This window comes from Cryptotermes secundus, unplaced genomic scaffold (assembly GCF_002891405.2).
Source record: "Cryptotermes secundus unplaced genomic scaffold, Csec_1.0 scaffold42, whole genome shotgun sequence".
Taxonomy (NCBI): Eukaryota; Metazoa; Arthropoda; class Insecta; order Blattodea; family Kalotermitidae; genus Cryptotermes; species Cryptotermes secundus.
In genome coordinates, this window is record NW_019720161.1 from 1022256 (window position 1) to 1049134 (window position 26879).

General features: G+C 42.5%; 1 protein-coding gene across 2 annotated transcripts in view; it reads left to right on the plus strand.

The window, feature by feature from the left end:
• The first annotated feature begins 585 nt into the window (after positions 1–585).
• The window catches only part of LOC111866982 (epidermal growth factor-like protein 7), a 41963-nt gene continuing 15669 nt past the window's right edge, over positions 586–26879 (plus strand). The window contains exons 1-3 of one of the 2 annotated variants that reach the window (XM_033752528.1): positions 586–986; positions 3938–4116; positions 22602–22727. In XM_033752528.1, the coding sequence (XP_033608419.1) occupies positions 3944–4116; positions 22602–22727 (299 nt within the window). In that variant the 5' untranslated portion in view covers positions 586–986; positions 3938–3943. Of the gene's footprint in view, positions 987–3906; positions 4117–22601; positions 22728–26879 lie in introns of those variants that run through there. The other variant, XM_023856390.2, reaches the window with a different exon arrangement.

The window sequence follows — 26879 nt, forward strand, 5'->3', positions numbered from 1 at the left end:
GAGTTGTTACCACAGAGCCACAGAACTAATCAATGATCCGCCATTACGCACCACGAAGACTACTTAGAGAACCAAACCTTCTACAACAACCAGTTCATTTTTCAGTCCGATAAGACTGAAGTTAACTTCAGAGTGTGGTCTTCTGGGTAGTGACATCGTGTAGTTTTCTGTAAGGATGACGAAGTTTCGGAGGAACATACTGCTTCTGTCCTCAGGGTTAAAATGTGGATGTTATATAGACTGTGAGAAAGGTTGTTACTGAGAGACAAGGTAGGAGATAAATAAATGGAACGGTGGGTAAGAAAACAGTCTCATTACGTGTTTTAACCCTGAAGATAGAGGTAACATATTCCTCCGCTGAAATACTACATGGCATCACAACACAAAAGACCATAACATGAATAACCACCGCTGTGAAGACCTCATAACGTATGGAATACTGGAAACACTTCATCAAGGAGAGATGGGTTATGATCATGCGAAGGCCAGCGAGCTACAGTGGACAAGAATGTAAGAGAAAGTTAAGATATTCAAGGAAGATATGTCCTCCAAGACCCGACCAATTGTGTCTCCCTGACAGGCTGGGCACAACGGTCGAGCTTCTAACTTTCAATGCCGTCAGACTGGTGAAAGACAAGCACACGAATGTTGTGGGCACAGCGACTCACAGAATACCAAGATATACTTACGGATCCAGTGTATTAAGTCAGATCAAATAATTTGATATACAGCTGAAACTGCGATAAGTAATATATTTCTTTTTCCTTCAGAAAATGTAATAAAATACAGTGCAGGCTTACAGAATTAAAGAGACTTTGGTGTTGACAGAAGTGAAGTTGTTACTTGTTATGAATCATTGAAAGTGGAGTTCCTTCAAGTGTTAAAAATAATTTAACTCTGCGTGTGAGGAAAATATGATGTGTTTATGAAGGCGAAATAGGGTACATGCAGATGAGTGAACATACAATTTTAAGAGATCTTTAAAGGTAAACTATTACGATATTCGAAACTATTTTTGATACTACTAAGGATAATCAACATTTAGCATCGCTCTACCAAGCTGTCACTTTATTTAACCACTATTTAAACCATTTGCTGCATAACGATCACTATACAGGGTGATTCACGAAGTTTTTCCCCGGCGTATGGTTTTTTTCCTGGGGTTATTTCCTGCAAAATTTCCTTATAAACTTGTGGTCGATTTTCAATAGTTACGGAGAAACAATAGAGTTTCGAAACGCATCATTGTGAATGCAGCGCTATGCTTCAGCGTGGGCGACCATACGTTCCAGTCAGCTATGTCAGCAGATAAGGTAGACCGGTTTGAATGTTGCGTGTAGGTAGATAGTCAGAGCGGTTCATAAGCGTGCGACGCATTGTGTTGACGTGCAGGGAGACATTTTTGAAAATCTTATGTAAATCCAGTCGTCTTCTAAAGCACTACAGTTTAAAGGAAACAGATTGATAGAAGGGTGTGATATGCAACCATTGGTATGTTTACAGAATGGGATGCTGAAAATAATGTAATTTTGTAACACAAAATAGACGAAAAATGTTGCACAATGCAAAATTAAGAAATAAAAAAAAAATGGTTTTAGAATGCTTCTTTTCTAAAACATTAACGATTTAAAAAGTGTTTGTATTGTGTTTCTAATTTGTTTTGACTGAAATTCGAGGAAAAAGGATTTTTCGCCAATTTTCAAATTACTGTATCTCTTTAATTATGAGTTGGATACCATTAGTATATTAACATTTTTTGTTCCAAATTACCTCAAGAATGCCATCCCTAAGTGGGGGTAAAACTTCGTGAATCACCCTGTATATACCACTTGCTTTAACATTTCAAAATCTTTGATTTTGTCCACAGAGTTTATTCAGTGTTTCCAAATGTTCTAGTTCCTATCTCAAAGCAAGGAACAACCTGTTAATGCTGTTCAATAAATAATCATTATTACAATCATGTGAATCACATGACAAAGTATGTGACACAACTATTCTGTGTGAGAAAAATTAAAAAAATTCTAATGTTGAATGAGGTGGTACACATAATTACCACTACACTTCAATGTATTAGATACTACGCCCCAATTTTCATCATTTAAAGCACGAAATTTACCTAAATAATATTTTAAAATTGTTTTGTACCTCACAGGAAACACACTACGTCTTCGCTACAAAGCCCAATCGGTTTATGTTGTTTAGGGAAACAGTCGCTGTTTATTGTGAGAACCACATGGAACACACAAATAATATAGATATTCAGTCCGTACCTCACAGGAAACACATTACGTCTCCTCTACAAAGACCAACCGGTTAATGCTGTTTAGGGAAACAGTCGCTGTTTATTGTGAGAACCATACGGAACACACAAATAATATAGATATTCAGTCCGTACCTCACAGGAAACACATTACGTCTCCTCTACAAAGCCCAACCGGTTAATGTTATTTAGGGAAACAGTCGCTGTTTATTGTGAGAACCGTACGGAACGCACAAATACACTACGTTGGAAAATCCCCTAATCTACTGAATACTGAAGCAGGTGATACAAATATGTACTGTTACTTTTCAAATGTTAAGTGCTAAAATACTCAGAACTTTGCACAATTCCCAACGGTGAACTATGAGCACCAACAGGGGTGAAGGGGAAAGCCTGTAATTCACTCCCAGCCCCCGAATTGCTGTAAGAAAATATCTGGATTGAAAAAGAAATTAAATATACCAAATATGAAATCCAAAAATTAAAATTATTTTTCATTTTCTTCTGTCCTGAAATAGCTGAGTCGGTATAGCAACAGTCTACGGGCTGGACGACCGGAGTTCGATTGCCGGTAGGGCCAAGAAAATTGTTCTCTATTCCACCGTCCAAGCTGGAGTTCGATTCCGGAAGGGGCAAGAATTTTCTCTTCTCCGCGTTGTCTAGACAGGCTCTGGGGGTCCACCCAACCTCTTATTTAATGGGTACCAGGGGGGGGGCAAAGCAGCCGAGGCGTGAAGCTGACCTTTCATCTCCAACTAGTGTCGAGGTCAAGAAAATGTGGATCTATACAACCATTCCCCATACGCCTTCATGGCGTAATGCTTAATTAGTTAAGCACAAGGGTAAATTTACCATTTACTTCAAAGCGTCCAGACTGGCTCTGGGGCCCACTCAGCTTTCAATAAAACAGGTACCGGGGGCTCTTTCACCGGGAAGTAAAATGACCTGGGAGTGAAGCTGACCACTCACCTCCATTTAATGCCGAGGTTAAGAATGATGGAGCTGTACCTCCAACCCCCCATACATATTCGTGGCATGGTTCTTAATTAAATGAGCACAGGAACAATATTTTTTTTACCTTTACCTTCTGTCTTGAATACTCAGGGATTTCAGTAAAAATTTTCTTGAAATCCTTTTTTTTTTTTTTTTTTATCGCTTAGTGGGGGGTGGAGTCCAACTGGGTCCACTCGCACGGTGGCCACTGATTGGCCTATTGTACCTGTCCCGGGTGATTATGATGGAGAATTTGGTGGAATGAAGATTGGCAGGGGAAACCGAAGTACTCGGAGAAAATCCGCCCCAGTGCCACTTTGTCCGCCACAAATCCCACTTGACCAGACCCGGGATCGAACCCGTGCAGCCGCGGTGGGAAGCCAGTGACTAATCGCTTGAGCTATGGCGCGGCCATCTTCAAATCCTTACTCTTAAATCTGTAAGCATACTTTCTGTCTGACCCCACACTCACCCATCCCTCGCGGCCTCCGTTCATTGGACATGGCGGCATAACTCGACGCATGTAAAGTAGGATATATGGAGCATAGAAATGTATTTGGACACACATTAGCAAAAGCTCGTATGTTAAATCCCGCACGAATCAGCACCAGAGTTCAGAATCATTTTACAGCCCCCCCCCCCACACTGGGCGGGTATGTGCAATGCTACGGCTTTACCTTACAGTTAAAGATGTTGAGAGGACTAGCGCTGATGTGCCTCGTGGTTTCCATAGCAACGTGCCTACACAGGAGCAGCAGTCGTCAACAAAGGAAGGCAAACACTTACGTGACTAGAAAAGATTCCGAGATAATCATTGACAACAATGAAAAACCGGCCGTGTCATACGTCAGACTCCATCCAGGGTAAGTCTCATAATGCGCTTATTTTTGTTTAGCAATCATCCAGAAGAATTTGTTGCATGTGGATGTTTGTCGCCCTTCGTACCGAACAAATTATATTGGAACTCTTACCAAGTAGCTACATAATTCGCTATAACGTGCCGCAAGCGCTCATGGAAAAGAAATGTAAATAATATAAATCAGGGTTCTCCAACTTCACACCATTGTCAAAGCTACGCCACATCTAAATAACTGTCCACAGGACATGAGATAATCGAAATGTTTGTTTCCAAATACACAGATATTAACACGTATTCTACCGCCATATTGTGTACAGAATACTCTACTGGGTTTTAGTCTCACAACATATATATCATCCTAAGACAATTATACGCCGGTCACGGTAGCCGAGAGGTCTAAGGCATGCACTGTTTTCGCTCGCTCGGAAGCTGGGATCGTGGGTTCGAATCCCGCTCAGGGCATGGATGTTTGTGTGCGTTTTTCTGTGTTTGTCTACAGGTAGAGGCCTTGCGACGAGCTAATCACTCGCCCAAGGAGTCCTACCGTATGTGTAAGATCTAGTAAACCGAAGTGAACGGAAGTTCATGGAGGTAGGCCTAGGCTCACTGGGGCTGTAGTGCCAAGGGAAAAAGACAATTATACCGTTCCTACACTACGACATGTTTCGACCACTATTTCTGGCCACCATCAGTAGATCTTGTAGATATCTTGACGTTATGCTCATAGTGCGTATTTGTGTAGTACTAAACACAAAAGAACAAAACATGAAAATCGAAAATACGCATATGTGTGACGTGAGAACACATACGCCAACAGAATCTTGTTCTACCGTTCTCAACAGCAAAAATCACTACACAGAACCCAGGATTACATGTCTACATAAAATAAAAAATAACAAAATTGTAATAACAGGAATACTAGTTAAAAAATATTGGTCTATGAAGAATGCCGTCTTCTGGGATGTGGTGCCGTGTAGATATTGTGTAAACCGACGTTTCGAATGATACGATAAAAAATGTAAAGCTATTTCTGTAACGACCGTGGAGGCCCATAGGATTGTTAGACGTCGAGGCTCCCACATTTCCTAGACAGTAGGCTCACAGAGGGCGGTGACGTCAGCCTTACTTGCCGGCCGCCCTATACCCCCAGGAAGATTCTTGGTACTCATTTCTATTAGAGGTTGAGTCGAACCCAGGTTCATGGAACGGCTGGAAGGAGTAGGCCATGGCCTCATTAGGAATCGAACCCGCGACCTTCCGGCTTGTAGCGTAGTGCCTCAACCAACTACGCTACCGCGTGCCCCCTACCCCAATGAAAGGGTTATTAGTGAGCACTTACCTCGAGAAAATTAGGAAGAAAGTGAGCACTGCCTGATCGAGGTACTATCCGAACATATGCCTGGAAGGATTAAGAAAACCCACGAGAGATTCCAGTGAAAATGTCCAGTGATCCGGAAGAGATTCGATTGGTTATACATCAACCTGCTGGTTGAAAAATTCAATGAATTTGACTCTGAGAAACACAGAATGTTACCAATTTGAGAGCTGTGGACAAATATTCTCCTGTACAGTAAAAACAAAACAAATATTGGTTTGTGTATATTTATCTGTGTAGTAGCGGCTCGAAGTAAGTGGGAAAGAGAGCCATCTGTCAGTGAAAAAATATATCGAGATTTTATGTACTTCATATGGCTGTCAAAACACCCTCGTATAGAGGGCGTACTCCCAAGAGGGGAAAAACTTTGACATGTATTCAGGGGGATGTAAGAACACCCCGAAGGGCAGCACAAAATCGGCTCAAATGCAGCCGGTGTGCTGGAAGTTGGACAGCCCTCCTATAAATCATGTTAAGACCATTAACCTTACAAAGAGAACATGAGACGCAACTCACTCAGCAAAGTTCACCCCGCGTGCTTGATTGCCTATGGCTTCGGCGTAGATTGTAACATAAAACGTGTATCTATCAATTGTATCGGCATACGAATCGATTTTCTTTAATTATCTCGAAACCCGTAAGACGTACAGAAAAAAATGTATTTAACATAAAATGTGTGCTACATTCTTATCTACAATTTTTGTTAGAAACATTTTTATGCTCAGTTAATATATAACGAGTTATGCTCGATATGCTCGCAGATACGCGCGCAGGTCTTCATGCAACATGTCAGTTGTGGATGACCAATTTTAACCAAAACTGGAATGTGATTTTAGTAAAAAAATCTGAAATATTAAGTTTACGAAAATTCGTTCAATGGTTTCAAGTTGATACAGAAATGCCGACGGAAAGGCAAAACAGTGAAGCTAATAAAAGCGTTTTTGTAAATGTTCGTTGTCCAGAGGGCCAAAAAAAGAAGCTACTAAACTTTTCCCCAAAACAAGGCCAAGTTTAATGATGAAGTAGTAAATTAAATTAACAATAATTTAATAACATAAGATTTGGGGTTATGACTGCAGTGGCTGTTAAGATATAGTCCTATGGATTGTGACTTCGTGTAGTTTGGTAGATATGTACCACTCTTCTACCCTAAGATAGAGGAAGTACGCGTCCACCTACCAACCTACACGGCATCACATCTCAGAGAACTGTAATCATAATATAATAAAATCTGTCATCTAAAATAAGCATATACCACGGTAGCTCAGTCATTTATTGTCTAAGTAGCGATGGGTGGACGAGCGGTATTCGCCAGTTGCTCTGGGGCCACATAGTCAGTCACTCACTTAATTCGATTCTACTATAACCACGTTTCGGAAGAAATTGATGCCTACATCTTCACGGTAGAAGTGATGCTAGTTTGGATGTGGATGGTGTGTAGAGGAGGATTGGCCAAGAACGGGCAACATGACGCCTTATTAAGAGTATTACCTTTTAGGATATACAGAGCGGTAGAAATTTGCCGACGTTTCGAAAAATCGTATTGCCTCCATCTTCAGAGCCGAGGCAGGCTTTGCTCGTCCTGCTTAATAAAGTAACTATCACGCTATGAAGACGCATGAGGAAGCTGCGGTACATCACGTATTCTTAACCTCTGCACGAGGCGAATGATTAGTTTCACGCTCCGGCCGCTTTACTTCCAGAGAGAGAATTCCCAATACTCATTAGATAGTAGGTTGGGTGAGAGACAGAGCTAGAAGCTGTGGTAAAAGGTAAAGTTATCCATGTAACAGGCCGTGGAGGCCCATAGGTTTGTGAGACGTCGAGGCTTCCACATTTTCTAGATAATCGACTAGCAGATGGCTGTGAGGTTGTTAGCCTTACGCGCCGGCCGCTCTTTACCCCCAGGAAGATTCCTGGTACTAATTTCTGACGAAAAGAGAAAAAATTTCCTCCCCTTGACAGGGATCAAGCCTCGATTCTTGGGTCGTCCAGCTTGTAGCTGTAACAAGTCTTAAATAACTGGTCACATCATCCTAAAAAAATTAAGGAATCCTAATTAGGACATTGTCAGTGAAGCCACAGCAGAAAGGAAACTTTTCCGAAACGTCATCCTTAAGGACGAAGAGCAGGCCGAGTTGAGTTAAAATTACTGCCTTGTGCTAGGAGAAAGCGTTCCTGCGGGATGCAGGTATGAGACTTCTATGATATATCCTTAATACGAATTCTGTATAATATTTTAATTTCACAGCACTCCCATAGCCCAAACTATACACAGGCAGATTAATTAACAAAAAGTAGAAAGGACGTGAAGGAATCTATCGTAACGTAATATACGGTAATGTCCCAGCAGCTGCAAGAAGGGGCTGAAGAAAACTATGAAGAATCTTAGTCAAGATAGTCGACGTTGCTGGCGAAATTTGAACCAGGCATTTCCCGAATATGAAGCAGTATTGCTACCCACTCGATTGCGACGTTCAGCTCTGAAGATGGATGTGATACGTTCTATCGAAACGTTGGTAACCACCTACGAGAGTGAACGATGTCAGAATTCCAAAGATTATATAATAACCTTGATTTCATCGTCACGAAAACCCTCACATCTCATCTCGTTACGTCACGTTTTCCTGCGTGGTCTGACGAGTTCAGTTTCAAAAGTTGGCGAAATAAAAACTAAGGCGTATATACGAGTCTTTAGTATCAACAGGCAGGATAAGTAAGTATGGAATGATTATTGAAAACACAGTTAAAACTGACAGCTCCATCTTTTCACAATTGGAGAGCTGTAGTTATCTTTCAGGATCCAACACTTCTTGACGTCACCGGAAGTAAATGAAGTCATGTAGGTGTCATAAAATCAGCCACGTGGGCCAAGAAAACCGCTATAACACGATAATACGTATTGAGTTTCAGATTCCACGGATCCAGGTTGCGCTGTCATGCTGACAGAGCTAAGCTTTCCATCTGCGCACTGCGATATATCTCACTGTACATTAGCATATAATTTATCCTACTGCTCAGAAAGAAATCTCGTCTTTTACCACCTTAACGCGGACGCTTGCACGCACGAAGCTGTGGGCTTAACATGATTATGCAAATGTATTGACGCTATTGACAGCAGCGCGTAAATACAAGTCGAAGCTTTCTTCATGCCTCCCGAAACAGAAGTGACAAGTGAAGCAGATTAGGAACCACTTAAAGGTACAAGAAACAACTGATTTCCATAAGAAAAAAACGCGAGAGCTTGGTTTTGTGCTGGGTTGTTTGCATAAAAAAATAAAGAATAGTGGATTAATTTCATCATGTTTATGGACGTGATTCAAAGCGAAAGAGACAAAATGGAAGATGATGAAACAAAATTGGGAGAAGCGATGAAGGGAAAAATTGAAAGGTAAAGGTAAAGATATCCCTGTAACTGGCCGTGAGGGCCCATAGGTTTGTGAGACGTCGAGGCCTCCACATTTTCTAGATAATCGGCTCACAGATGGCGGTGAGGTTGTCAGCCTTAGCGCCTGCCGAATTTTACTCCCCAGGAAGATCCCTGTAACTCATTTCTGTTAGAGGCTGAGTCGACCCCAGGGCCATAGTGCGGCTGGAAGGATTAGATCAATTGAAAAAAAAATCCACCTCATCGGGACTAGTTCCAGCGACCTTCCGGCTTGTAGCATAGTGCCTCAACCAACTACACTACTGCGTGCCCCCAAACGAAGGAACAAAGTGTAGAAAGAAAATAGAAAGGCAGGATAAAATTATGGAAGAAAAAGGAGGGGAAAAGGAGAAGTAAGAAATGAAGGAAGAAAAGGGAAACAAGGAAAAAAGAAAGAGAGATGGAGAGAAACAGAAAATGCGGCTAAGGAAAAATCTAATTCATTATCCAGTTGAATTTTGTACTAAATTTCTTGGCAGAATTCACCGTCACATGAATGAAAGGAACGTTAGCTTTCACTTAGTCCTACATTAATAAACATCCATCTGCTGAATCACACTCAAGGAGACAAAGACGGAGGCGATTGTGTTACGGTTCGCAGTCACTTCGTGTTCAACACGTGGCTGTAAGAACGCCCCACAGTCTAGTATGCAAATCACAGAAAGAATAAATCTCCGCGCAGTCCCATGACCCCAGTAAGGACTGAGTAAAAGCACCGGAGATATTCTTGGAGGCAGAAATTACAGCGAAACATTACTGAAATATCGGACTGTAGACATAATGGCATTTAAAATCGCTGCCAAATTTTCCCCAGTCGTTGTGGATGTCTGCCAGAAATTCTTTTCTTTTCTGGCTGGTTTTCTTTAGTAGTGGCAAGGGATTTTCAACTTGCAGAACATTAAGTTTGCTTTGTGAATAACATGGAGACATTGCCAAACACGCCCCATTCACTGTATAAATTAAAGGTACAGTTATCCGTGTGCTTAATTAACTAAGAACAATTCCGTGAAGACGTACGGAGGAATGTCTATACAATATATATACGAGTATTTTCAGGTATAGAAAACGGAGATTAACGGCCACGAGGATCCGTTGCGCTGACCACGTGACATCCTCTATCCGCTAAAGTTGGCACTAACTTCGCCGACAAGCGGCGGTCGCTCGGTCGGTATAGTTCGCATGCGGACTACAGGCCACGCAGTTTGTTTCTGTTTTGTATGGATACCGGAAGTATATTTAAAATAAAATCTGATAACTTCCTAACGATATAACGGCCTATGTTACTAACCGACGACGGCGCAGATGGAGTAAAATGGGTGCATTTACATATTTTTAAATGTAAACAAATGCGCAACTAGTTTACAGTCAACAAACCTGCATTGTTTACGAGGAAGAAATGCAGATTAAACTCTCTTCGTGATGGAGAACTTTCTCTTAACTTCAGTACATGTGCAACGCTGAGTTGTCTTCGTGTGCAATGTAATATCCGTCTCGGAAATCGTGACCATGCAAGTGATACGTATCACGAAGGGAACTGATGTATGAGGGATGTGAACAGGGGGATCCGTGGAAGTCATGGGTACCATCCGCGGCAGAATGTCAGGGTTGTAAAAATTCTACATCACAGCAGGACATCTAAGACAACAATCGTATGAAGCACGCGATATCAGTATATTCCCTTATCATCCTTTTGCTGTATTTATCTTTCCACATTTATATATTTATTATATAAATTACTGAATTCAAATAGACAGAGAATCACCCGTTAATTTGACTTATATTTTAATATTCCCCGTCACATAAAAAACAACAAATTTAGTTTCTTAAAGAAAGGAAATAGGCTTCTGAGGTCAGCATACAGTCTGTGAACTTTTGAACTACTGACAGATTCTCTTGAAATTCGGTATGAAGGTTATGCAATTCGATGGGACCCTAATGTCATAATTATTTATTACAATCAACAGTAACAACATGGCGGACGCGCGAAGCGATATTTGGTTCCGGAATGATGAATAACATTTCTTCGAGAAATAGACAAGTTTGGTTTTTATAACATGTAAAGAAAATAACATAGTGGTTGTATGAAATGTTCCCTTAGACATTCTTTTTATGGTAACTAATGAACTATTGGGCTAGGTGTGTGAAATTGGGCAAAAAGGCAGATCGTAACTACGATTATAATGGCCGCGCCATAGCTCAAGCGGTTAGCCGCTGGCTTCCCACCGCGGCGGCTCGGGTTCGACCCCGGATCTGGTCAAGTGGGATTTGTGGTGGACAAAGTGGCGCTGGGGCAGGTTTTCTCCGAGTACTTCGGTTTCCCCTGCCAATCTTCATTCCACCAATTGCTCCACAATCACCCTCACCTATCATCTGGGGCTGGTACAATAGGCCAGAAGTGGCCGCAGTACAAGGTACTTAGTCCCACCACACTAGCAATAAAGAAAAGTGCAATTATATGTTACGTATTAGATGTTGCTGATAAGACAACAACTACAAACATGGCGACGATGCGAATCTCTGAGGTTACATCCGACAATTTTAATGTAGGCAGCAGTAAGTTCTTAACAAGTTTCACGCATACTTAACTTGGGCACTAGGTGGAGAACAGTGGTCAGATTCAGACCTCGGCCATCTTATCCCCGCTGTGCCCACTCAATCAAATAATGCTGCACAGCCGATCTGGGTGTCGTGCCCAAAACTCTTTCGCCGTTCACCCTTGGGGAATCGAACCCTAGTTTCTCGGTCGCCCAGTCCACTGTTTAGTCGCTAAGGCCACTGATCTGTCCAAGTTGCCTTATTTAGCTATTTAGGAGCCGGGATAGCGCAGTCGGTATAGCGACTGGCTATGGGCTCGACGACCGAGGAGGTGGGAGTTCGATTCCCTGTAGGGTCAAGAATTTTCTCTTCTCCACGTCATGAAGGCAGGCTCTGGGGTTCACCCGACTTCCTATCCAATGGGTACCGGGGGATCTTTCATCGGGGGTATGGCAGCCGGGACTCGAAGCTGACCACTCACCTTCATCCAGTGCTGAAGTCGTTAATTTTCGTCGCGTGTTGCTAAATTAATNCTTCATGGTGTAGTGGTTAGTTAAGCACAGGGACAACTTTACCTTTACGTTAGTTACACATAATTGGCCGCGCCATAGCTCAAGCGGCTAGTCGCTAGCTTCCCACCGCGGCGGCCCGGGTTCGATCCCGCGTCTGGTCAAGTGGGATTTGTGGTGGACAAAGTGGCGCTGAGGCAGGTTTTCTCCGAGTACTTCGGTTTCCCCTGCCAATCTTCATTCCACCAATTGCTCCACAATCGCCCTCACCTATCATCTGGGGCTGGTACAATAGGCCAGAAGTGGCCGCAGTACAAGGAACTTAGTCCCACTCCACTAGCATAAAAGAATTAGTTACACATATATAAAATGTAATATATGAGTGAGTTGAAAGCTCTGAAATTACCTAACTTCGGGATACCAAAACGAATTACCAAGTGTTATCACGTTACATGAACGTGGTAGGTCACGAACGAGTGAGCAGTATCTTGTTTCAGTGCGTCGACTCTACTCTGTTAATACTGATAAATTTGTATGTGGATACGTGAAGTGTATATAGTACGAAATGGAAGATTGTGTGTGTTATTCGTGGGAGATGGCGTTATACTTCAGGCTCGACTTATCGTTCGGTAACATGCAGTACTGGAAAGGCAGGAGAAAGCAAGGGGAATTAGTAACACGGAAGCTCTAGTAACAAACGAGGGGATTTCCCCTTTGAATTGTCAGCGGGTGTTAAGATGAAGCAGAGGCTAGACACAACAGCAATATGACGCCACTGACGGGAAGCACTGTGGATGCAGTGTAAACAAGTGGACCGTCATTAAGAAACGGTCACAAATTTTTATGTTTCCATCCGCGAGAGCGTAAAAGAGTAGCAAAGCTATTGGAATGGCATGGAGTAGTGTCAGTTTCACAAATTTGCGCGATTTTGCTCGGCGTAAGCCACGTTTACAGTCCTATATACTGTACGATGCGTACCAGATGTGCAGTTCTGGTGTGTGTAAACGAACCCCCTCCACCCCCACCCTATTCTGTAGAATGATGTGTGATTCTGCACAGCTGCACACCACTGCACAATTACACACCAGGCCTCAACAGGCCAAATAATCGCTGGCGGCTAGGCGCCACACGTGCACCGAATTGCCCATTAAATCAATGTTCTGTCTCTATACCAAAGGAAGGTTATTGGACGTATCTCATACGCTTAAAATAATATTAATTCTTCAATATACTCGTACATAGCCCAGTCGCATATAGCGACTGGCTACAGGTTGGACAGCCGAAGGGGTCGGAGTTCGAATCGCGGTAGAGACAAGATTATTTTTCTCCTCTCCACGACGTTCAGACCGGTTCTAGGGCCCACCCAGCCTCCTCTCAAATTGTTATCGAGGGCCCTTTCCACGGGGTTAAAGAGGCCAGTGCGTGAAGCTGGACATTCACTTCTAATTAGTACCCAGGTGAAGAATACGTGGATCTATATATCCACTCCCCTGTACGCCTTCACGACACAGTTCGTCATTAGCTCAGCTCAGGGATAATGTTAATTGCGTAACAAATAAAACACGGTCACTATATACAGAGTGGGCCAGACTCAATTAGGCAGTTTTTGATTATATGTTATTTTTATTGATAAATGTTAACAATTGTAATGATTACGAAAATGGAATCGCACACACATAAGTCATCGATTTTCAAGGTGCTGGTCAACCTGGGCACCACCTAGGTCAACACAGGCTTGCAGACGCAAAGCAACATTTTCACACGACTTTCTACACATATTCACCGGAACTTTATTGAACTCCTGAACAATCACCTCACGCAGATGTTTCACACTGTCAATGGGATTAGCGTACACCTTGTCTTTGAGGTAACCCCAAAGGAAAAAGTCTGGTGGGGTGATGTCGGGTGATCGGGCTGGCCACTCCACAGGCCCTCGACGGCCAATCCAGCGTTGAGGAAAAACTTGATGCAAGAACGCCCGAACAATATTGGAGAAGTGTGGTGGGGCCCCATCTTGCTGCCACCACAGTTCATCAAAGTTCTCTCTCCTCTGAAGTTCTGGGATGACACTTTCCCTCAGCAACTTTAGGTAGGTTTCCCCCGTGACGCAACCTTCAAGGAAGAACAGGCCAATCAGTTCTTCGTACGTCACGCAGCCCCACACCATCACTCCCGGGGACTGAAATCGTATTCAATGGAGGTACTGGGGTTCTCTGCCCGCCAAAACACGCAGTTGTGTCTGTTGACCGATCCAAATGTGTGAAATTTGGCCTCATCAATCCAGACAATATTCCGGATAAGTTCAGGATTCTCCTGGAACTTGGTCAGCATTAACTCGGCGAACTCAAGTCGCTTGTCGAAGTCGTCCTTGTTAAGAACATGAATAAGCCGTGGATGGTATGGCGTCAGCTTCATGTCACTCAAAACTCTCCGCAAAATTGTCCTCGAAATGTCCAGTAGGGCCGACAAACGGCGGGTAGGCTTCGATTTCTGAGGAGATGATGCCAGTTCCGCAGCAACACGTGCTTGTGTGTCAGCAATACGGACAGTTCTCGGCTGACCAGGATGCTTGGGATTCAAAGCACTGGCAGTTTCATCAAACTTCTTGTTTATTCGGACGATTGTGTCCCTGTGGACTGCTGGCGGTCCAGACTCTTCCAACATCCTGCGCTGGACTTCTGATACATTGTTAGTAACTGAGAAAAGGCGCACACATTTTACACGCTGCTCGATAGACAACCGTCTACCGGCCATGATGTTTCCTCGATGCGCACTAAGTAGGCAGAGTATTGACCTCGTTCACAGCATACCGTATGATGCTGCCATCTATCGACAACAAACGGTACTTTCCCATTATCCCTTGTGTTGTTGGATTGGTTAGTTATTAATGACCAAAAACTGCCAAATTGAGTCTGGTCCACTCTGTACATGACATGCCAAGTCTGTGTTTGTTGTTGAGCTGCTTCGCCTTGTGTTGTTTGTTGACCGAAACATGTAAAGATATCACACAAACGCACACACATACACACACACATTTGAGTTACACTGGAAGGTGTAGTCAAGTCATTCCATAATACTCGTAGATACTGTGTCAACATTTGTTTATATTTGTTGTTGGGGGTAGCTCTACATGTTTCGACCATTTTCTTTAGTCATCTTCAGGCTTACACGAATACTTAGCTTCTGAAAATATTCATGTACGCCTGAAGATAACACAAGAAAAGGGCAGAAACATGTAGCGTTACCACCACCAACGAATAAAAACAATAGTGTCTATTTTTTTTCTTTTTTGTTATTCTGTTGTGTGACTGTTCCAAATTATATCTTTTCGTAAATGAGCCACAACATGATGCATACCATAAAGGCTGACGATAATTCGACATAAGTTATCTATGCTGGAGACGGTACTGATGCCTCACAAGAGTTGCACACACAACCTCAGCTGGTCTGCACACTGTCGCGTATGTCTCCTTGCTTCTGGGGGTTAAAATCTATAAGGTTCGGCGTGAGACTGTACAACTGCGCTGGTATGGTTCTCAGAAATGGATCACGAAACAGCAGAAAGAACAATAATGGAAGGAGTGAAAATTAAATTTCTTAGAAGTGTTTCCGGGCATGCCCACAAAAATCAAGTGAGGAAAATAAATATTTAGTAAGTCCTAGCAATTGCAGGCACGAGCGAAAATAATCAATAATACAGAGCAATATGGTAGGAATACTTCCGGATGATGGACAAAGGAAGAATTCAGGAAACCATTAGGAACTGTAGGGGCCAGGATAGCTCAGTCGGTGTAGCGACTGGCTGAGGGCTGGACGACAGAGGGGTCGGAGTTCGATATCCCGTGGGGTCAAGATCGGCTCTGAGGCCCACCCAGCCTATCTAATGGATACCGGGGGTAACGCGGCCGGGGCGTGACGCTAACCACTCATCTCCAATTCTGGGGTCGAGGAAACCTGGATCTATATATCCACTCTTCCATACGCTTCTTGGCGTAGTGCTTAATTAGTTAAGCACAGGGACAACTCTAATTTCTTGTTCAGAGCTGCAAACACAAAGGAATATAAGACGTTGTAAGAACATGAAAACGCTGGAAGAAATTTTCTCTGAGATGGAATAGGCCAGCTTCATGCTGGTTTTTTCATTGAAACACTAGCCCACAGCGATAAGGTAAAGTTATCCCTGTGCTTAATTAATCAAGCACTACGCCAAGAAGGCGTATGGGGGAGTGCTTCTACAGATCCACATTTTCTTGACCTCGGCACTAGTTGGAGATGAGTGGTCAGCTTCACGCTCCTACCGCTTTACTCCCGGGGAAAGAGCCCCCGGTACCCATATGAGGTTGGGTGGATCCAAGAGCCGGTCTGGAGACATGGAGAAGAGAAAATTCTTTACCTTACCGGGACTCGAACTCCTATCCCTCGATTCGTCCAGCCCGTAGCTAGTCACTATACCGACTGTGCTAATACACAACGTTACCACTAAGAGTAGAATGAAGTAAGGAATTGTAGTTCAGAATCTTTATTCTACTCCGTAAGAACGGACCCCTAACGGTTAAAAATACAAAATATTAATTTTAGTGGCAGTTCTGTATGAAATGAATGTAGCTCCCTCTCATCAAAGAGACAACGTAGGTTAAATAATTTAAGAACAGGGTAATAAGCAGAAGAATATTTGGACATAGGAGGGAGGAAGTAACATGAGAATAGAGAAAATTACATAACGAGGAGCTTCGTAATTTGTACTCTTCATTAAACATTATTCAGGTGCTCAGATGGACGTGGGAGGAATGACTGGGACACGTAAAACATGAGATCAGAAATTAATACACGGTTCTGATTGGAGAAGGCGACGGAAAGAAGACATTCTGACGTCCTAGAAGTAGATGGAAGTTCAGTATATAGAGTGAAGGGATGTCGAATGGATTCAGCTAGCTCAGGACCAGTAGCAAGCTTTTGTGGACACGGTAATGAAGCTTAAGGTTCCGTTAGAAGTTTCCTGTGTTGCTGAACAATTGTTAGAGCCTCAAAAGGGGCGGTTCCATGAATATTTCGTTACAATACACGTCGCTATAAACATCAGAATTGTACAGGACATCTGAGCTCTTCCCAAACAAGAGAATGTGCCTCAGATGGAAGGTGGCTGCTGTTTTTACTGTTCCCGCTAGTGACGAGGATCTGTTTACAGCCCAAGCAGTTTTATCTCCTACATTACTCGTTCCTAAAAAGGGCTGGAGATTGGAAGTAAAAATTGTGGTTTGTGTTCCTGGAAAGCTTTGACGAATGGCTTGAGCGGTAACTTAAAAATAAACCCGTTTTACAAGGCCACTGATGGCAAGAAACTGATGATCAAACCATGGACCGGAGACAATGCAGAGGTTTGTATGAAAGCGAAGTAAGTCGTGGTTCTCGTTTCTGGGTGTTTTGAGTTCCACTCCCGGATAGGTCGTTCACTTAAAAAGCCATCAGAATATAAAGTATCTCCCAGGATGAAAGGTCAATATTCGGGGAGGTTGCAGTGTCGGACATTCTAAGCAAAAAAAGTGTATATGTACATGTGTCCTATTCCGAACGGTTTCCGAGATACAGCTGTTTCACTGTACAGACGAGCAACACGCCATGTCCTCACACGAGTTGCAAAGAGCACTGATGTTGACGGTGGAATTTTCGCAAATGCAAATTGTACCAACTTTGTCACTTGAACAATAAATACCGGTATTAGCAACAGTACGTAATATCTCTTTCTTATCAACAGTTTTGGAACTGTACAGTGAAATAGCTGAATCTCGGAATAGGACACACGTACATATAAATTCTGCGTAGAGTGACCGATACTATGACCCCCCGGAATATTGACCTTTCCTCCTGGGACACGATTAATTTAATTAGGCCATGGTCGCTAGAGTGCAGGGTAAAAGCTTAGTTAGCAGATGCTTTGAAAGGGTGGCAAAGTTAAAATAACGGGGTACGAGAGTAACAAACCAAAAATTTGATTCACGAGGAAATTAAGAGTAGTATGAATTTGGGTAATAATTGTTACAAATCAGTTCAGAACATTTTATCTTCTCGTCTGTTGTCTAAAAACGCAAAAATTAAAATTTACAAATCTATAATTTACCTGTAGTTTTGTCTGAATGCGAAAATTGGTTTCTGACATAGAGGTAAAAATACAGACTGAGAGCATTTGAGATCCCCGTGTTGAGGAATATCATACATTTTTCCACTGATGAAATAGAATGGTCAAATCAAGGAGTATGTAATGGACAGGGTATGTAGCACGCATGGGGAGAGGTGCATACAGTGTTTTGGCGGAACACAAGAAGGAAAGCGATCACTAGAAAACTAGACATAAGTGAGATTATAATATTTAGATGGGTATTAGAGAAACAGGATGGGGTGATACGGACTGGATCAATCTGGCTCAGGATAAGGACCAGTGGAGGGATCTTGTGAACACGATAATGAACGCTCGGGTTCCATAAAATGTGAAACCCTTGAGTAGCGCGAAGGCGACTCACGAATAATATCCTTTCAGAATAGGCGAATAAATAATTTTTGGCGTTTCTTAGTCCAATTTTAAAGGACATATTCTTATAATTTTAAAGTGTTCAGTGCATATAAATATTATTTCTATTCTTCCAATAAAAGAATAAAGAAAACTTGCTTGAGCAGCAGAGAACTGATGCCTCTATTTGAAACACAATGATCTGGAGGTTATGGTAGAAAGTATGGATCATCTGATGAATTCACAACATAATATGTAGGTCACATATAAACCTGGAGTGATTACGCTGTATCGCATGCCGAAGTGATCAATGGCATGGAACAAACTACAGCTGAGTGGGAAACTGGAGCATAATTGCTGCTGACTACAATAGGTACATAACCTGTATTACCATCGCATGGTCTGTGACCTTGGGGATTCATTTGCAGACAAAATAACTGCTTATGGTTGCAATATGAAGAACATTATTAATTACGTGCAGTATTTTAGACGAATAGGGGAAGTCTAGATACAGCTGTTCACATCTGAATCATACGTATTATATAAGCCCATAACAGGAGGACTTCATTAATATGCTTTATAAATCATGCCAGCTCAGTCCACACCAGTTTTCAATCCTCTCAAACCTCACATGGAGCTAAGTCCTTCTCGAGAAGCGGCCAGTTGCGAAGCTACTCAAGAACTTCCCAGCATTTTATGGATCCCGAAGGTTCATTACCGTGTTCACAAGAGCCCTCCACTGGTCCCTATCCTGAGCCAGATCAATCCAGTCCATACCATCCAATCCTATACCTCTAAGATCCATTTTAATATTATCCGTCCACGTGGTAGCCTAGTTGGTTGAGGCATTATGCTACAAGCCGGAAGGTCTCGTGGTTTCGAGTCCCGATAAGGTGGATTTTTTTTTTTTCAATTTACTTAATCCTTCCTGCCGCACTATGGCCCTGGGGTAGACCCAGCCTCTAACAGAAATGAGTACCAGGAATTTTCCTGAGGGGTTAAGGCCGCCCGGCGCGTAAGGTTGACAACCTCACCGTCATCTGTGAGCCGATTGTCTAGAAAACGTAAGAGCCTCGACGTCTCACAACCCTATGGGCCCCCACGGCCTGTTACAGGGATAGCTTTGCCTTACCTACGTATTTATCTTCCTAGTGATCTCTTTCCTTATGATCTCCCATAAATATCTCATATGCATTCCTCTTTTCCCCCACTCGTGCTACATGCCCTGCCCACCTCATCTTCCTTTACTGGATCATTCAAATTATACTTGGAGAAGAGTACAAGTTATGAAGCTCCTCATTATGCAGTTTTCTCCAACCTCCTGTCACTTCATCTCTCTTCGATCCAAATATTCTCAACACCCTGTTCTCAAACACCCTCAGTCTATGTTCCTCCCTTAATGTCAGAGACCAAGTTTCACACCCATACAGAGCCACAGGCAAAATTATAGTTTTGTGTATTCTAATTTCTATGTTTTTAGACAGCAAACAGGAAGGCAAAATGTTCTGAACTGAACGGTAGCAAGCATTACCGGAATTCAATAGTGATGGCCGAATAGTCACATAAATTTATATTTTATTTATTTTTTTGACTAATGCACAAAAGTGTCACAACATGATGCAGTGCCGAACCGAGCTCTTCACGGGAGTGTGCTCATGTCACGAGCAGAGCTTGCTGCTGCATGCATAAATAAACAGGATCAAAGCAAAGTTCATGATTGTAAGTCGGTGTTTATTGGTTTTTGGTAGAACATATGAGATCAGCCCGTTAGCTACCAGATGGCAGCATTTCCCAGCAGTTCTGCTACAGGCTATTTGAAAAACAAACAACATCATAAATAACATAATTAACATTTATTATCACATCATTAAAGGTATATTATGCTTTATAATTCTGGGGCGTAGCCGGTCACGGTAGCCGAGCGGTCTAAGGCATGCACTGCCTACGCTCGCTCGGAAGCCGAGATCGTCGGTTCGAATCCCACTCAGGGCATGGATGTTTGTGTGTGTTTTTCTGTGTTTGTCTACAGGTAGAGGCCTTGCGACGAGCTGATCACTCGCCCAAGGAGTCCTACCGTATGTGTAAGATCTAGAAAAACCGAAGTGAACGTAGTTCATGGAGGTAGGCCTAGGCCCACTGGGGCTGTAGTGCCAAGGGAAAAAATTCCGGGGCGTACATTTTCGCATATTCTCATAATATGACATAAACTAAATATGAAGTTTGACCCTAAAAATGTTTCGTTCGTTAGAAAAATGCTATATCAGACAATATGTGACATCTGTTGGAATTTTATCTAAACTACTTAGTCAAGAAACATTTCGGATTTCACCCTCTTCCTACACTAGAATTATTTTGTTCGATTTTATATTATTTTTCCACGAAAAAGGAGCGGAACTTATCACATGAAATGGCTGCTTGGTACAGAAAGACTTAAAGCTGCACTTCTAATGTTACGCGAATACAAATTTTAGATTCACTCCTAAATTTTTTTCCATTTTCAGAGAGATTTTGATATAATACATTTCAGTTATATACGTATTATCACATGTTTCTTTCAGTAACTTCATGGAGCAGAGTCTTCCTTGACAGGCTAACAATCGCTCAGAAGGTCTTCCGTGACAGCAGCAGCCTAGCAACCAGAGTGGTATTGACTCGAGTGTCACGAGAATAGTTCATTACATGGAACACAAAAATTTTTGGCTTATTTCTGTACTGCAACATATGAGTTATTGAATTGCGTTTTAAATGGCACACTCTGTATAATCATCAGGGACCAACCAACGGCTAGGTGCCTCCGTAAGTCAAGCAAAAGTTTACTCTTTCTGTGATGTGAACTTGCGATGTTGTAACAAAGACCTCTTCTGTATAGAGCAAGGCATCTATCCGCCTGTTAACTTTTAAACAGCGTGCGGTTATTTCAACGAATCTGAGCGAAACTTATTAAATTAAACCGGTCACTGGTTCTCTTGCGTCACCAGAAGACACTAATGTGTTCCTTTCGAGGAGGACAGGGAATTGGGATAGACGCGGGTAGACGCCACCTGGTTAGTTCAATAATACTGCATTTTGAGCAAATTATTTCCAGTGCCTTAAAACGTAATTAACTATTGTCCCCAAGAACAATAGGCCTATACACAGGTAACGTTGTTCCTGTGCTTAACTAAGGCGTATGGGGGAACAGATGTATAGATCATAATTTTTTGACATCGGCACTAGATGGTGAGTGGTCAGCCTCACGCCTCGGCCACTTTACCCCCAGGGAAAGAGCCCCCGGTACTCATTGGATAGGAGGCTGTTTGTACGACGTGGAGAGGAGAAAATTCTTGCTCCCACCGGGACTCGAACTCCGATCCCTCGGCCGTCCAGCACGTAGCCAGTCGCAATACCGCTAAGCTAACCCGGCTCGTATATATGAACAAATTCCTTGCGGCGATTGGTCAGGATTCAAGTCGAAGATGTCCAGAACAGAAAACACGAAGTGTAGCCACTAGAACAACATAAACGAAATGAACTGGTGAGGCGATCGAAGTGTGTAGATACGGTTCGATAATGATTGGAACTTGTAACAGCCGCAAAGAGGTAACACGCCAAGAAAGCTTGCAACCATAAAGCGACTGAGAAGAGTTACGATGCCATAAATAAATAATATTGCTCTCGCCTCGTAATAATGCCTTGCCAAACACATTTACGGTTGTCGGGGAAATACCAGTGACGTAGCGATGTCGCAGATCTAGGAGCGATAATTTCTATGAATCGTTGAGGGTTTGTAGGTCCACGTTAAACGAATGTTGTGAGGTGTCGTCTCCTCAGCCCCGGATGACAGATGACGAATGGTTGAGCAGTGGAATAAAAATTGACAGGGGAAATCGAAGTATTCGGAGAAAATCTGCTCCAGTGCCACTTTTTCCACCACGAATCCCACATGCCCTGAACTGGGCTCGAACCTGGGCCGCAACGGTGAGTAGCTGGACACTAACCGCCCGAGCTATGGCACGGTCAATCACTATAGTAAGTCCAGGATCAATTACGGATTAAGTATTATATAATTCTGTATTTCTGTATGGGTGTGAAACTTGGTCTCTAGTTCCCGGAAAGAGATTAATGGTTAAAATGTAAATTTATGAATTCTGTGTAATTCCAGACGTCACGTGTGTTCTGTTGAGAAGGCTGTGACCCAGCCAGTGAAGACTTTACAGTCGTATTGTAAGCCGGCACTGAAGCCTTACACTCAGCCCTGTCTAGACAACAAGAGCTGCAACGGAGTACGGTAGGTGCCACAAGCAAAACGCTTTTCATATTAAACACCATACCTAAAACATCTCTGAGGGTGTGTCGTCATTACGGTCACTAAACTGTGTTTTCCACGAACCATGAGAAGCAAAATCACCACACTGGAGATATTGTTGAACAAACAGAACTTTCTTTTTCCTTAAGGTTCCCTACTCAATGTGTAATGTACCCTAAAAACGTTGTAGGGTTTTTATATTAAAATTATGTATATACAAAAATTAGTTAGGCAATGCCCATCCGGCCCATGCTTTAGACGTACAGTAATTGATATTTCTGCCATCTATGGAGAAATGTTAAAACATATACCATATTCGTGGCGAATATTACGTGTCGTACAACTAAATAAGGTAAAATGTGTCTATAACATTTCTGAGCGTACTGTAAAGTTTATTACATTATATTTCCAACACGCGATTGGAAGCAAAATCAACATACCAGAGATCTTGCTCAACAAACAGGGAAGATATATAATGAGACAGTCCACACAACAATAGTTCTGAAAGAGATAAAATAGACACTACCGTGTCAACATTCGTTTCTAGGTATTAGTTGTTGGTGGTAGCGCTACATGTTTCGACCCTTTTCTTGGGTCTCCTTGTGTAGACTGTGCCATGACACACAACAGGATGTATATCATAAAGACTGTCAACATAACAGGACTTTTCTTCCGCGAGGTTGTCAACTTAAAGTACGACGTACTTTGACAAATGTTTTAGGCGTACAATACTTGCTATTTTTGCGAAATTCTGAAGAAGCGAATGCAGTAGTCTAACGCTGTCATGTCTCATCACCGAAATTGACAAAATCGGGTTCAGAAGAGCAGATATTAAACATTTAAAAATAGTGGAAAAGAAAATGTTTCGGAACGACAACAGAAAACCAAAATTACATTCACTACGAAGAAAGAACAAACTCCGTGGCCTGTAGTCCGCAAGCGAACTATACCGACCGAGCGACCGCCTCCTGTCGGCGAAGTTAGTGCCAACTTTTGCGGATAGATGGTGTCGCGTGCTCAGCGCAACGAATCCCCACCGCCGTTAATTTCGGTTTTCGAGACCGAGCCCCTACTTTTCCATTCAAGTAGCTCCTTAATTATCCTCACGAGGCTGACTGGACCCCGTTCCAGACCCACTACTTCTCAGAAAATCTGGTAGCGCTGGGAACGAACCCGGACCTCTGGATCTGTAGCCAGGAACTCTGACCACTAGACCACAGAGGCGGTCACATTCCCTACGAAGATAATAATTTAAATTGAGAAGTGGGTGTTGAGGAAAATATCTGAACTTGACAGAGGGGCAGTGGCGCGCGGTACTATTTTTGGTAAGGGAAGCAGTGGTATCTAATAAACGAACTGATAGCAATCAACTCAACAAAATTTACGTCGCTTATCGAATCAATAAGGTCGTTTTGTATTCTGTTCGATAAACCTGTAAATACTGTACTGTTCTCAAAGTGAACATTGAGTTTATGATCATATTTCCTCAACAAGTGAACTAATTCCACATAATTACCTCGGTCGAAAGAATCCGCGCTTTCGTCATGACCGCGGAGGACCTAAATGGCAGATGGTATCAATCAAGCGTTTCATTATTTCTCTATTTTCTTTCACATTTTCATTATGCTGTAGTATCGTCTGGCGCTTTTGATTGTCAAGTTGACAGTCAATTCGAGATTTCCCGAACATAACAAGTTGCACTGTTGAAATAATGTGAGTCTGAGAGTTATCGCATCGTTTCAATGCTTTATGAAGGTTGTTGATGTCACCAAACCCAGTCTTGTTCCATACATTTTTTTTCATTGAGAAACAACAGGCATAGCCAACAAAACAATTTTCCTATATTACGGCAACCGGATAGCCACTCTGTTTTAGAAACTGTTCCAAATTAAATTTCCTCACACATAATTTGGGTTGTGCTTTAAGTTCTGGCAACTCCTCTTTCTATAATTATTTTCTTTTCAGAAAAGTCCCTGCTATTAAACCTCCGTTTTAAAAGGCTTTCTATTGCACAGTCGCAGTCGCGTTGTCTGCCAGCATTCATTTTAGCTGTTGTGCGTGTAGTATAATCACGCCCCTGCCCTCGTACCACAGTGTCAGACTTGCTTCCCTTAAATGCGGATAGATTCTTTCTGATGCGTCAAAATAGATCAGAAATACAATCTTACGCCATATAAATATGCACTTGCAATATTTTAATAACACTTAATGTTACCTGAAATCACACATAAACAGTTAATTTTCACATAATCATCGAAAGAATACATTCCTTCGCTGGCCTAGCCAGCAAACCGAAATTTGCTTCCCTTTGCCCATTCGGATTAGACGAATTATTACGAAGATTAACGAAAGGAAACTTGGTCCGTCCCACCAAGCAGGGGAAGGGAGAAGGAAGAGGCATGTGGCCTTGTGCGGGAACACGCGCTAAATGACAATATTCAAATCCTTATTATTCAAGTTGAATTATTTACATATGACTTCTTTTCTTTTCGTTTCTTAACTACGGAAGCAATGCTTCCCCTGCTTCCATGCACAGCACGCCACTGCAGAGGGGGAGTAACAGGAGAACTAAGAGACTTTAAAACTCAGAGACCTGTTCTTCGCCTAATGAAATATTATTAGGGTAAATAAGATTAGGTCGGTGGGACATGCAGCGTGCATGGGTGACATGACAAACATAGAGACCTATGAGATAATAATATTAAAACTGATCTTAAAGAAACACAACGTAAAGCTGTTGGCAAAGTCCAGTGAAGGGCTCCTGTGAATGAGGCAAGGAACCTCAGCTCCTAGCTCTTTCTAACGGGCCCAACTGAGTAGGTCTATCCTGCCCCATCCACCTGAGGACGGAGACAGATCCAGTCTCCGAAACGTTGTGGTTTTTTGTCTTATATATACCAGACGATGGATAGAGTCCAAAATAAACCTCATAGTTCTGTACAGCATTACACCATCGTCAGAATCCTTTCAAGTCAACCTCAGAGTTGTGTAACAGGTGAGGAATTTCTCGACTAGGTTAGCGCCATCAGCTTCTCAAGAAGGATCTATTTTACGGGGTTTTTATTTCTGTATATACTCGTGTTATAAAATAATGTGTTGGGGAATTACATGCGTCTAAAAATTTCTTGAGCATTCTTATCCAACTGCGAAGGCGAATTTCCTCAAAATTGTGACCTTGGCAAAGAATTGGGTCTTAAGGAAAGATGTTAAGTTTGAGGAACTAGGCTCTTTGTTAACATTCATTAAAGTCCTTATAATTAATTTGTCCTTAGCGAGGAGGCTGTCGAAGCGGTAACAATCTAGACCCCTATATTTTGGAGGTGTTCGTCCGGGTCACCAGCTATCCTGAATGAGGATTTTCGTGGGTTCCCTCTGTCCCACCAGGCAAATGCAGGGATCGTACATCGATTAGGTCATAACCTCTTACTTCCGAGGTCTTTCGAATTGATTATTCAATTAATCATAATATTCGGCTCTGTGGTCTAGTGGTAAGAGTTCCTGGCTACAGGTCCAGAGGTCCCAGATATGATTCCCGGCGTTACCAGATTTTCTGAGATGTAGTGGGTCTGGAACGGGGTCTTCTCAGCCTCGTGGGGATAATTGAGAATCTGTTTCTGGGAAATAGCGGCCCCGATCTAAAAAACCGAAATTAACGGTCGTTGGGATCCGTTGCGCTGACCACGCGACACTCTATCTGCTGAAGTTTGCACTAACTTCGACGACAAGCGGCGGTCGCTAGGTCGGTATAGCTCGCTTGCGGACTACAAACTACGGAGTTTTTTTTTTAATATTCGGCGCTATACATGATCTAGCTATTGAAAGTGTCGTAACCTAGCCTACAGAAAATAGCAATTGCTTCACTGAGCATAGAAATACATAGCTACAATAATATGTTTACAATAATAATAAATATTACAAAACACACTGGAACAGGCGACTGATATCGGACGCCATTACAGCCTTACCTCAAGCAAATGAGTATCTGAAGTGCATTGTCTTCAGGGATGTGACACCGTTTATTCCGACAGATGTTTATCGACGTTTCGGATGAACACACTATTTCCAATTCAGGGTCGAAAATACGCTAAGCAAGTAATCGGCTAGAAAACAGGCAGCAAACTCAGCGACTGAGAG